This window comes from Notechis scutatus, unplaced genomic scaffold (genome assembly GCF_049901735.1).
Source record: "Notechis scutatus isolate UNSWTSFEM ecotype Mainland unplaced genomic scaffold, rNotScu1.2 NSCUSCF30, whole genome shotgun sequence".
Taxonomy (NCBI): domain Eukaryota; kingdom Metazoa; phylum Chordata; class Lepidosauria; order Squamata; family Elapidae; genus Notechis; species Notechis scutatus.
The window spans coordinates 57,519-70,631 of NW_028263153.1; the positions used below are offsets into that span (position 1 = coordinate 57,519).

The 13,113-nt window shown below is 43.4% G+C and overlaps 1 protein-coding gene across 1 annotated transcript; it reads left to right on the top strand.

Moving 5' to 3' along the window:
- The first annotated feature begins 4,779 nt into the window (after positions 1–4,779).
- On the top strand, positions 4,780–5,724 carry LOC148128514 (vomeronasal type-2 receptor 26-like). The gene has a single exon (XM_087948873.1). It carries the CDS (start codon positions 4,780–4,782, stop codon positions 5,722–5,724), a length of 945 nt encoding a protein of 314 aa, XP_087804999.1.
- The last annotated feature ends 7,389 nt before the right edge of the window (positions 5,725–13,113 follow it).

A 13,113-nucleotide genomic window follows, 5' to 3' on the forward strand; every position in this document is an offset into this window, starting at 1 on the left:
CTGAATAACAGTGAGAAAATATTAAACCTCTGAGTAACATTTTTCAGTTATTTGAAGTATTGATCTCCCCAAACCAGAACATTCATTTACAGATATTCTTTTTTTAATTGATTTTCTATTAAATACATGTCTTTATCAACTGAGAGATTTTGTAAGTTGGAGAAGCTGCTCCCAGATTTGTTATTATGAGACCCATAAAATAATGATCCAGGTTTTTGTCTAATGTTTACAATGTCAATCTATCCATTTCTGCACAATCTAGAGTCTTCTTGACTATTTCTTCATCTCGTGGTATATCTTCATTTTTCCAATATTGTGCAAAAATAATATCCTCGCTGCTGTTAAGATATGTAATATTAAATACATACTTTTCTTATCAAGTTTTTCCTGATATTATACCTAATAAAATAAATAATATATAATATAATAATACTACCTGATAAATAATAATATCTAATAAAAATAATTCAGCTTTATAATCTACATGTTTTCATGTCATCTTTCCTAACCACCTGTGTATCTTTACCCATTTTTTTTTTTTTTGCTTTGACAGAAGTCCACCACAAACGATAGAATGTTCCCATTTTTTGGTTACATTTCCAACATTTGCTAGACATATTTTTAAACATTTTAGCTAATCTAGCAGGTGGTAGATGCCGTCTATAAAACATTTAATATAAATTTCCTTTATAAGAAGTCACCATTGTTAATTTATAGTTTGTTTTCCATAAGTTTTGCAGGTAATCAGCTTGTTGTTTTCTAGGAGTTTATGAACAATCTATTTTTTTTTTTGTTGTTGTTGTCCTTTTTATTTGTCACCTGCTATGGAATTTTCCCTGTAATTGATCAAATGTGTCAATTATATTTTGTCAGTAAAATTCTGTCAATATATGTTTGAAATTTTTGTTTTACTTCACTTATGAAAATAGTGGTAACACTTTTTCTTCTAATTAAGCATTTGTTGAACTTAGATAACTATATTTGCAAGTTAGACAGCTGTACAAGTAAGAATCAAATGTGAAAATATCATGTGGAATAAGAAACCTATAAAGCCTTAGTAAGATCACACCTAGAGTACTGCATCCAGTTTTGTTCACTACATTATAAAAAAGATGTTGAGACTCTAGAAAAAGTGCAGAGAAGAGCAACCAGGATGATTAGGGGACTGGAGACTAAAACATACAATGAACAGTTACAGGAATTGGGCTTGGCTAGTCTAGTGAAGAGAAGGACCAGGGGATACATGATAGCAGTGTTCCAATATTTGAGAGGCTGCCACAGAGAGGAAGGGGTCTAGCCAGTGGTGGGATTCAAATAATTTAACAACCGGTTCTCTGCACTAATGATTTCTTCCAACAACCAATTCACCAAACTGCTCAGAAAGTTAACAACCGGTTCTCCCGAACTGGTGCGAACTGGCTGAATCTCACCACTGGGTCAAGCTATTTTCTAGAGTGCCTGTAGGTCAGACAAAGAATAATGGATGGAAACTGAACAAGGAGATATTTAACCTGGAAATAAGGAGAAACTCTCTGACAGTGAGAACAATCAACCCATGGAACAGAAGTTGCCCTCGGAAGTTGTGGGAGCACTATCACTTGAGACCTTCAAGAAGAGATTGGACTGCCATTTGTCGGAAATGGTGTGGGGTCTCCTGTTTGGGTGGCAGGTTGGACTAGATGACCTATAAGGTCCCTTCCAACTCTGATTATCTGTTATCTGTTAAGCCAAGATTTCAGCTTTTAAAAATCCTGGATGTTTCCATTCTAGTTTCACCCCTTTCTGGAGAAGAATGAGTTTTGCAATCTTTCCTACTTTAAACTCTACATGGACCAAAATGGAGATGTAGCAGCAGATCTGCTTATCATGAGCTTGTTGGTTTTCCTTGAAAAGGATCCCATGACTCTGCAATTGGGGACTTTTAAAAGACAGAGACTTATGTTCTACCAAGATGTTATGTCAGAGTTAAAGTTGCTCAACAAGGTGGGTGAAATGTTGGCATTTTTTCTCTGTTTTCAAAGCTTTAGCATCCATTTCAAGTGGGCTAAGCCCATAATTATCATGGTGGATGACTTCACTGAGAATTGAATGTGGGGAATAGAAAACCTACAGTTTCCCTAGACTGCTTAGGAGGCTTCAGAATGCTGAGTGAGGTACTAACACAACTCTATAAAACCTTAGTAAGACCACATCTAGAATACTGCATCCAATTTTGGGCACCACACTATAAAAAGATGTTGAGACTCTAGAAAAAGTACAGAGAAGAGCAACCAGGATGATTAAGGGACTGGAGACTAAAACATATGAAGAACTGTTACAGGAACTGGGCTTGGCTAGTCTAGTAAAGAGAAGGACCAGGGGAGACAGGATAGTGATCTTCCAATATTTGAGGGGTTGCTACACAGAAGAAAGGGTCAAGCTATTTTCTAAAGCACCTGAAGGCCAGAGAATGAATAATGGATGGAAACTAAACAAGGAGAGATTTAACCTGGAAATAAGGAGAAACTTTCTGATAGTGAGAACAATCAACCCGTGGAACAGCTTTGCTTTCGGAAGTTGTGGGAATGCCATCACTTGAGAATTTCAAGAAGAGATTGGACCACCATTTGTCAGAAATGGTGTAGGGTCTCCTGCTTGGGCGGGGGGTTGGACGATGACCTACAAGGTCCCTTCCAACTCTGATTATCTGTTATCTGCTATTCATGAAGGTGATCTTCAGTGTCAGGGTTCCAAGTAATACACCCACTGCAAACAGAACTCTGAGGCAGGTCAATTCCTTAAAGAACAGTTTTATTTGGAGATGTCACGTTGGCATAGACTTTTCACCTCATTAAAAAGTGAAATTTTCCTGTTCCCCCAAACAATAAGTCACATTGTCCTATCTGGGTGCTGGCTGGTTGCCTGGTTACTTTTCTTCTCCTCCTCTAGCCAGCCAGCTGTTAGAATATCCTTGGCTCATAAAAGTACTATTTTGTTTTAGCTACAAAATCCCAGTTATCTCTACATTCCCCACTCCCTGTCCCACAGCGGTGTCAAGCCTGAAGCTGTGTGAAAAAAAATCCCTATAGAACAGGGCTATTAAACCCCTGGTCCATGGGCCAGATGTGTCACATGCTGGCCATGCACACACATGGTTTAGTCCTGATACATCACATGATGCCGCTGTGACGATGTATTTTCTTGCAAACATTTCATTACCAAGCAGGGTAACATCATCAGAAATGTCTGCAAGAAAACTACCAGAGAGTAGTAAGGACCCCAAACTAGGCAGTCCATTTTAGCTTAGGTTCACCAGCCTAGCAACCATATGATCTGAAGAAATAAATATACAAATAAACAAAGAGTGTGACCTTAAAAGTTGACAGCCCTGATTTATAATGAATTTTTCCCCTTTATTTCTTAACTAGAAGTTGATTTTTGACTATTTTCAAAGAGGAGCAGTTTTGTAATATTTTATATACCCCAGCTTTCTTTCTTCATCATACTTTTATAATATTTTAGTAAAACTAAGAGAATAAGAAAATAATACATCTTTAAAAATACATTTTATTCCAAAATTTAATATGAATTTATCACCAAGCTTTAAAATCATGGATAGATAAAGAATGAGGGAATGCATGTTAATATGGACATGAACAGGAATCCACTGGTTGTCACTTAATGTTTAAATCTTTTGCTCAATTCTCCAGCTTCATTAACTAGAAAAAATATTTTATTGAAGCGTGAAATAGTTAGAGATTTCATATTTGCTCAAGTGAAGCCTAGAGGTTATTTGGCTAATGTTCATGTCTTGCACCACCATTTTCCATGGATGGTGAGTCCTGACATTTTTTCTCTGGCATTTCTTCTTTTTTCTGCTTAGTCTCTGCCTCAGTCCAGGTGTGTGGAAAATTGTCATCCTGGATTTGTCAAGCAGGTTCGGGAAGGAGAGCCAGTTTGCTGCTATGATTGTGTTCCTTGTCCAGAAGGGACCATCTCCACTCAGGAAGGTGGGTGACACCAAAGAAAAGGGCGGGCCTTGTGGAACTACATCCAGAGCATTTTCAGGAAACTGCAAGTTAAATGACAGATTGAAGCTCAACTGTTTTCTCCTTCCTTATCTAAAGGGAAGAAGAGCAAAAAAAAATGGGCAAGCTTCATTATTATTAGGGAAAATATCTCTTCTGCTTTTTAGTTTGCATGTCTCCTTCCACGTTTACCTTGCTAGGAGCATCTGAGTTCTTGGAAACTTGAGGAATTGTCTTAGGTCCACCTCCTGGAAGGTTTATTGTGTTGCAATGAATTCTATATAGACCTTCTCTTGAGGATAGCAGAGAAGGAGTCACTGGTTCACAAGGTGGCAAGGGGACAGTTATGGGTCACCTCATTACACCCATGTTACAACTGTTCCCAATAACTTTTCCAGATTATTTTCAAGTCTAGCTTTCTCTGACAACCAATGAAATTTCACAAGATACAATAGGCATTCTCTGAGTCTAGTATATTAAGAAGTGCCATCTTCCAGGACTTAGGAAGTTTTACTAGAAAGGTTAATTCATTCATTATTTAACTTTAATAATGTAGCTTCCTATGAGGGATCTGCACACTACATAGGAAATCATTTAAGTCCTACGTTTTCTCCCAATTTCATAGACTATTAGAACTGTAGCATTTTTTTTAAAAAAAGAAAATTATATACTTCTTGTTTTGCTTCTGTAAAAATGTTGAGAAATGCATCTTGGAAAATGCTCCTGTTATTAATTGTTGTCCCTAGAAAGGTAGTGTTTGAAGGGTGAAAGGATGGATATTAAAGGTTTTTTTTTAATTTTCTCAGATACAGAAAAATGCACCAAGTGTACAGATGATAAATACCCAACTGAGGACCGAGTCCAATGTATCCTCAAAGTTATAACCTTCCTTTCTTATGAAGAATATTTGGGTATCATCCTGGTCTCTTTTGCCCTGCTTTTGTTCCTAACCACAGGCTTTATTTTTGTCATATTCTTTAAATACCGAGAAACCCCCATTGTCAAAGCCAACAACCGGGACCTTTCTTACATCCTCCTGGTCTCCCTCCTGCTTTGCTTCTTGACTTCTTTTCTCTTCATTGGTCAAGCAAAGAAAGCCACCTGCCTTCTCCGGCAAACCATTTTCAGCATCATCTTCTCAGTTGCCATTTCTTCTCTCTTGGCCAAAACAATCACAGTGGTGCTGGCTTTCCTGGCTACAAAACCAGGAAACCAAGTGAAGAGATGGCTGGGGAAGAGCTTGGCCAACTCCATCATCCTCTCTTGTTCTGCTGTCCAAATTATCATCTGCTCCATCTGGCTTGGTGTTTCTCCCCCATTCCCTGACTCTGACTTCCACTCTCAGCCTGGAATGATCATACTGCAGTGTAATGAAGGGTCTGTTGCCATGTTCTACATCACTCTTAGTTACATGGGCTTCTTAGCTGCCATCTGCTTCACGGTGGCTTTCCTAGCCAGGAATCTCCCTGGGGCCTTCAACGAAGCCAAGTTGATCACCTTCAGCATGCTGGTCTTCTGCAGTGTCTGGGTGAGTTTTGTGCCCACCTACCTGAGCACCAAAGGGAAATATATGGTGGCTGTGCAGGTCTTCTCCATCTTTTCCTCCAGTGCTGGGCTGCTTGGCTGCATCTTCATCCCAAAGTGCTACATTATCATTCTGAGACCAGACCTGAATACAAAGGAACAGCTTACAACCAGAAGAAATATAGAAATGTGAGGCAGAGTAATTTTAAATCTCAACATTTTCCAACAGTCCACACCTAGAAAATGTTCCCAACTGCTTTCCATACATGAGTGGGCCAATGATTTTGCTTGAAATAATGAAAGTGTATTTGAAAGACAATATCCCCAACTTTGTAAGTGAAATACTTTTACCTTTGCAAAAGAGCTTCTTTGCCTAGCTTTAAATTTAAATCACATGGTATTTCAGGAAAATCACATGGTAATTTAGGCAAAACAAAAACATTTATTAAAAAGGCGAGCTCAAGTTTTTTTTATAGGGTGTAGAAACAAATGATACATACATTTACAATATGTGATGCAACAGAAAGCAAGTAATCAAACAATAAAAGACACTGGTTACATATGATACTTAAACAATGGAAACTTTGGTTCTACATAACTTTCCACAAGTGGCAAATTTATCAATTACATTTTTTTTCCAGTACAGTTTGCACTATCTTAAAGCTTGCAAATGTATTCAAGTGGTTTCAAGTCTATTTATAGGGCACAGAAACAAATCTTACATACAGCACTTTTGGTGTACGTAATACCTCAGAAAGCAAGTGATCAAACTATAAGAGTTAATTTTATTGTTAATTTTTATTTTTATTTTGGTGTTGAATATTTAATCTTGTTTTTTCTTGATTGTAAACCACCTAGAATCACCTCTTGTCGAGATGGGCCTTGACTCTGCTCTTGAGCTTTAGACCAACCCTTTTCCATGCTTCTCCTTAAAAAAAACACTTTGCAGAATGAAGTTGCTCCAAATGACCAATTTCATGAAGAGTCAGCAGATTCTTCAAAATTAGTAGAAAGTGAATGTCTGGACATCATGTAAAAATTAATTCAGTTGTGCTTGCAGATAGATTATCTGTCAGTGTTCCAACTAACCAACTCCAAACCTATAAACTCTGAGACAAGCATTTCCTCAAAGGTCCATTTTATTAGAGTTGTCATATTGGCATGTTATGTCTCACCTGGACAAACAAAGTAATAAGTACAAATTTCCAACTGAAACACAAATAAGCAGGCAAGTCCGGTAATTACAGGGTTAAATTCCTTAATCCAAAAACATTCTTGGCAGTCTCACGCAAGCTGTCTGCCAAGTCCGATAAGGAAGCATAAATCACAAGCTGACGCCACACACAGGATAATTCTGAAGCTTCTCTCGCAAAATAACACTTTGTCCCGAACAAATTCTCAGAGCAAACACACCCACTTTTATTCTCTGTGGGGCGTGTCAGTCCCTCATCTCAGTCTCTAATTCGTCCTTTCCTTTTACGTTGCAACTTACACTTTTGCCTGCGCCGTTGCCTCGCATCAAGCCAGCATTCCTCATCTTGATCCTCAGTCAGAGGCTCTGATACGTTCTCCTGATTATCTGCCGACACCTGAGGCACAATCAGGGGGGAAGATCCTGCCGAGGAGGAAAGTCCTGGGGAGGACGGCAATTCCAAATCCTCTAACAAAGCAGGCTCAAACCTCAGAGCCAAATCCTCCCCTTCCTCACCGTCCAAGTCTGTGTCCTCTAGCAAAGCAGGCTCCAACCTCAGAGCCAAATCCTCCTCTTCCTCATTTACCAAGTCCTCGACCTCTGACAAAGCACAACACTATCCCTCACCGCAGGGCCCTTCCCCCAAGTCTGACGATCTGGACGCGGTTTCAATGGAAACTGTTCATGGAATCTCCGGATAAGGTCCGGGGCGTGGACCGTGGAAGCATCCACCCAGGAAAGAACCTCCAGTCCATCTCCTAGCCTCTCGACAAAGTATTAAAACCGTCCTTTCAGCCAGCGAGAATCCCGAATGCTGACCACCGTGTTGTCAGCAGCGGGATCATCGCTGGGTACAGATGGAGGAACCGTAGCAGCGGGAGAACGGAGAGCACTTGATGGGGCATCAGGAACCAGAAGGGAACGGTGGAAGACAGGATGAATGGGCATGGAGTGCGGTAGGGTGAGCCGATAAGCAACGGGATTGATGACCGCCTCGATAGGGAAGGGACCGATGAAACGATGGTCCAACTTCTTAATCGGACGATTGACCCATAGATGCTTGACCATGTTTGATTGTGGGATTACAACTAACTTAATTGACTTCCAGTTTGTGGTGATTGATGTCATTCCTACATACACTGTCCAATCCCTAGTGGTTAAATCAATCTGTTAAGTTTGGAGAATAAGGAGACCAGACATCTGACCAGTGACTTCAACTCTTTAATAATAACAGGAATCAGAATGGAACAGAGCAAAGCTATGGGCAGCAGTAACCCTTTTATAGGGTTAGCTGCTACCTTATTAACCAATGAACTTGCAACAGGTTCTAACTACTGACCAATAATAAGTGTTCCCAAAGTGGCCAATCAGGGTCTAGTTCTGGCCCAATCCCAAGTTGTTGTACAAGGACCAATCAAGTCTGCAGGTTTTCAACCCCTGATTTGCATTTAGAATATTAACTTTTATTGATTCACAACACCCTCCCCTTGGGTTCCGTTTGAGGGAGCTGTAATAAAATCCTCAAGATAGGCAGGCCGTTTGGTCTGCCTGGATGATTTCCGAGGCTCCACCGGGTTTTGTCTAATGTCCGGTTCCGGTGGAGCGTTTGGATGACCATTATTAAATTCTATTTCGCTGCACAGCGATTCCGTGCTGAATTCGCTGTGGTTATCTCTGCTACTCCGTGTTTCTTCGGGGTTTAGCAGTTCAGTTTCCCCCGTATTAAAGTTCCCTGGAAAAGTCAACTCCCTTCCTGCTTCACGCTCCGGTGTTTCGCCGGGCTGTAGGGCCTCCGTTGGCCCGCTATTAATTGTATCAAAGTCACCCTCCTCGATGCTTCCTCCCCCTTGAGTTGGAGAAACCAGGGGGCCATGACCGCTGGGTGGTAATCTCGACTGGAGCTGGTCTATGTGGCGTTTCCACACCCTCCCATAGTCTGTAAGCAGGCGGTAAGATCTAGGCCCGGTGAGGTGGGTAACGGTTGCGGGTATCCATAGCGGGTCGCCGGAAAAGTTTTTGGCAAAGGTTAAATCACCTACCTTAAATTCCCGGCATTTGCTGCTGGAACCGAAAGGCGTTTCTGGTGTGAAAGCGGGGTGGAACCGGTCAAGGTGCGATCGGAGTTTCCGCCCCATAAGAAGTTCAGCGGGCGTTTTGTTGGTCACGCTGTGAGGCGTGCTGTGTTTGCAACAAGAGAATTCGATTGATTTTCTCATCGATGTTGCCAAATTCCATTTTGTGAAGGGTCTTTTTACGAATTGTACCATGCGTTCTGCACGTCCATTCACCGCAGGGTGCGCGGGCGAGGTTAACGCATGGCGGATGCCCGATCGGCAAGATATTGCTCAAAGGGCAATGCAGTGAACTGAGGGCCGTTGTCCGAGACCAACACGTCCAGAAACCCGTGTGTGGCAAATAGTCTGTTTAATTTATTAATAACTGAGTCTGTTGTAGTTGTGTGCATTCGATGAATCTCGAGCCAGTTAGAATAGGCGTCGACAGTAATCAGGAAAGTGTGCCCTTTGGTAGGCCCTGCAAAGTCAATATGAATACGGGACCACGGTTCCCTCGGCGTCTCCCATTCGGTTGGGCTTGCTTTAGGTGGGGCGTTGCTGACGTCCTGGAAACGTTGACACGTAGCGACCCAGGCCTCGATTCTTTTGTCGATTCCCGGCCACCAAGCGTAGCTGCGTGCGAGTGATTTCATCCGCACAATACCCGGATGTCCCTCATGCAATACCGCCAAAACAGTCTGTTGCAATTTGCTAGGGATTATGACTCGATCGGCCTACAAGATACAGCCTTTTTGGGAAAACAGCTCGGTTTGGCGGGCTTTGAAAGGCGCCCATTCAGGTGCTATTTGGTCCGTCGGCCACCCCCGTTCTACCCAGCAGAGTATGTGTCGCAGAACTGGGTCGCGTTTCGTTTCAAAAGCAATGTCTCTAGCCGTCAAGGGTGGTGCCTGTAGAGCTTCTATCTGGAGCATTGAGATGGTTGGGGCTGGATCCACAAAAGAGTCTGGAAGCAGTGTTCTGCTCAATGCATCAGCGTGGAGAATCGATTTCCCCGGGCGGTGTTGCAAGGTGTAGTTGTAGGCCGCCAAGAATTCAGACCATCGGGTCATTCTGGGGGACAATATATACGGGGTTGGTTTATTACCCGCAATGATCCCCAGTAGCGGTTTATGATCAGTGATTATTGTAAATGCACGGCCATAAACATATTCATGAAATCTTTTAACTGCAGCAACAATAGCTAAAGCTTCTTTGTCCAGCTGACTATAATTTCGTTCAGCTTTAGCTAAGGTTCGTGAAAAAAACGCGATGGGGGCTTCCGCTCCGTTTGGTAACACGTGGGCCAGAATTGCCCCAACCCCAAAAGGCGATGCGTCACACGTGATAGTGAGCGGCAGAGTCTCGTTGTACTGCATAAGTACTGAATCCGAAGTTAGCAATTTCTTTACTTGTTGGAAAGCATGTTGTTCCCGTTGCCCCCAAACCCACGTTGCTTTTTTGTCTAATAGTCTATGCAATGGTTCAGCTACTGTTGCTTTGTGGGGTAAAAAAACATTATAGAAATTGATAAGTCCAAGGAACGCCTGTAGGTCTGCCTTGTTCCTTGGAGTGGGTGCCTTTTTAATTGCTCGTAATTTGTCTTCGGTGGGATGAATTCCTTGGCTGTCCAGGAGATATCCCAAAAATTCTACTCTTTCGGTACATAACTGGCATTTATCCTTTTTTACTCTGAGGCCTGCATTCTGGAATCTTTGTAAAACCTCTCTGAGTCTTTTTTCTAGAATGTCTCTATTAGGGGCGGCGATGAGTACATCGTCGAAATATGGGACAACGCCTTTTATCCCCTGTAACAACCTTTCCATTAAACTCTGGAAGATTCCAGGGGCGACGCTTATCCCGAATTGGAGCCGGTTGCATTTAAATGCGCCCCTGTGTGTTACGATCGTTTGTGCCTCAGCTGTGGTTGGGTCTACCGGCAATTGTTGATACGCCTGGGCTAGATCTAGTTTGGCGAAAACTTTCCCGCCGCCCAGGGAATGGAGCAAATGTTGTACTACCGGTACTGGATAAGCACTTTGCTGTAGTGCGTGGTTTAATGTGGCCCGGTAGTCTCCACAAATTCTTAAGGACCCATCAGGCTTGATAGGCGTCACTATTGGGGTTTCCCAACGGGCGTGGTCGGTGGGTTCCAGTACGCCCTGCGCTATCAGCTTATCGAGTTGTTCGTCGATTTTAGGTTTCAAGGCGAATGGCACCCGACGCGGCTTAAGGCGAATGGGTGCTATCTCAGGGTTTAAGTTAAACGAGATTGGGGTCCCCTTGTACTTGCCTAGTCCGTTCGCGAAAACGTCTTGGAATTCTTGCACAAGGTCTTCCTCCCAATCGACGCTTTCGGCCTTGTGGACTCCGGCTACAGTGATTCCGAGCGGCCCGAACCATTGAAGGCCTAGAAGACTAGACCTGTCTCGATCCACAACAGTCAGTGGTAGTGCGACGGTGCGGTCCTTGAATGAGACCTGGAATCTGCGGGACCCGACAACGGGAATTCTGTTTCCCTGATAGTCTTTGATTATAACCCTTTGAGGGTTAAGGTCTTGGTGGCGGATCGCGGGAATGAGCTGTTGGAGCGTTTTCCATGACACCATCGAGAGGGAAGATCCCGAGTCTACCTCCATCACGCAAGGTTTGTTTTCGATGGCGACCTTCACTCGGATTTTCCCTGCATCAAGGGATGTAGCGTGGCCTATGGTGATTGTTTGGTGGGTCTCTTCCCACCGGTTTTCTTCGCGCCTGGTGGAAGTGGTGGACGGTTTGTTTCTGTAGGAGTGGTTCACTTTTTCTCGGTGTGTACCGAAGAATCCTGAAGACTGGCATTCAGCCTGTCGGGGTTTGGAATTCTGTTTGCTTCTGCAAACCTTTGCGATGTGACCTCGTCTCCCGCAATGGCGGCAGAGTGCATCAAGGAATTTGCAGCCGGCTCGTGGGTGATTGGCTCCACAGCCGGCGCACGGTCGAAATGAGTGTTGTGTGGACTGGTCTCTCTCCGTTCGAAGTCGGTTGACCTCTTCCTCATCGCTGTCGGACGGGGACTCTAGGTCTTCGTGGTGAGTTGATACCGGGTGTCTCTCCGAGCGAGGCGAGGTATCCTTTGCGAGTTTGCGTGGTGGAGCGTTGGTGCGGCGCATTTGGGCTGCCGACTTCTTGGTTGCCTCCGCTGCCGAGGCTTCCTTAAGGGCGTCGGTGAGGCTGATGTCCCCCTTGGCCATAATTTTACTCTGGATCGTGCTGTCTTCTAGGCCCAGAACCAGGTGGTCCCGGAGGGCTTCTTCTAGGTCTGCAAATCCGCAGAGGCCTCCTAGGTTCCGGAGGTCCACGATGTAATTGGCAAGGCTCTCGCCCTTCCGTTGGTCCCTCTGGTAATATTCGTGTCTTCTTACTAGGGTTGGTATGGAAGGCGCGTAGTGAGCCCTTAGTAGCGGCTCGAGGACGTCCCAGTCCATTTCTTTTACCTCTGCTGGCTTGGCAAGTGATTTTGCCATCTTAAACACGGTTGGCCCGCAGTGAGTTAGAAAGATAGCTCTTTTTTTGCCGGTTGTTGCATCTTTCAAATTGTTGGTCTCCAGAAACATCTGGAACCGATCCATGTAGGCCTCCCAGTCTTCGGTTTCTGGGTTGAATGGAGCGGGTGGTACGGCACCGCTGGCCATGTTGCCGTTGATGGTGCGTGTTCGACCACGTGCTCTGTAGGTTGCTCTGTAGGTTTAGTCAGCTCTTCGGTCTCCGTATCCCATCCTCGTCGCCAGTGTTAAGTTTGGAGAATAAGGAGACCAGACATCTGACCAGTGACTTCAACTCTTTAATAATAACAGGAATCAGAATGGAACAGAGCAAAGCTATGGGCAGCAGTAACCCTTTTATAGGGTTAGCTGCTACCTTATTAACCAATGAACTTGCAACAGGTTCTAACTACTGACCAATAATAAGTGTTCCCAAAGTGGCCAATCAGGGTCTAGTTCTGGCCCAATCCCAAGTTGTTGTACAAGGACCAATCAAGTCTGCAGGTTTTCAACCCCTGATTTGCATTTAGAATATTAACTTTTATTGATTCACAACACAATCGATGGCCATTCACTATAATCCAGTACTATGGATTCAGCTATGATTCTGTTGAAAAATTCTTTCCTTTGTTACTCATTGTGAAACTCCTACAATGCTTCCAAAATACTTGTTGTTTACCAAGCTGGACCTTAGGGGTGCTTCTACTATGTACATTATACCAAATGTCTTTTCACTCTGGAGCTGGGTGGAGCAGAACCATCAAACCATTACTGCCCATCTCAGCGGAGGGGTCTTTTCTGTAATAATGGCTATCTTG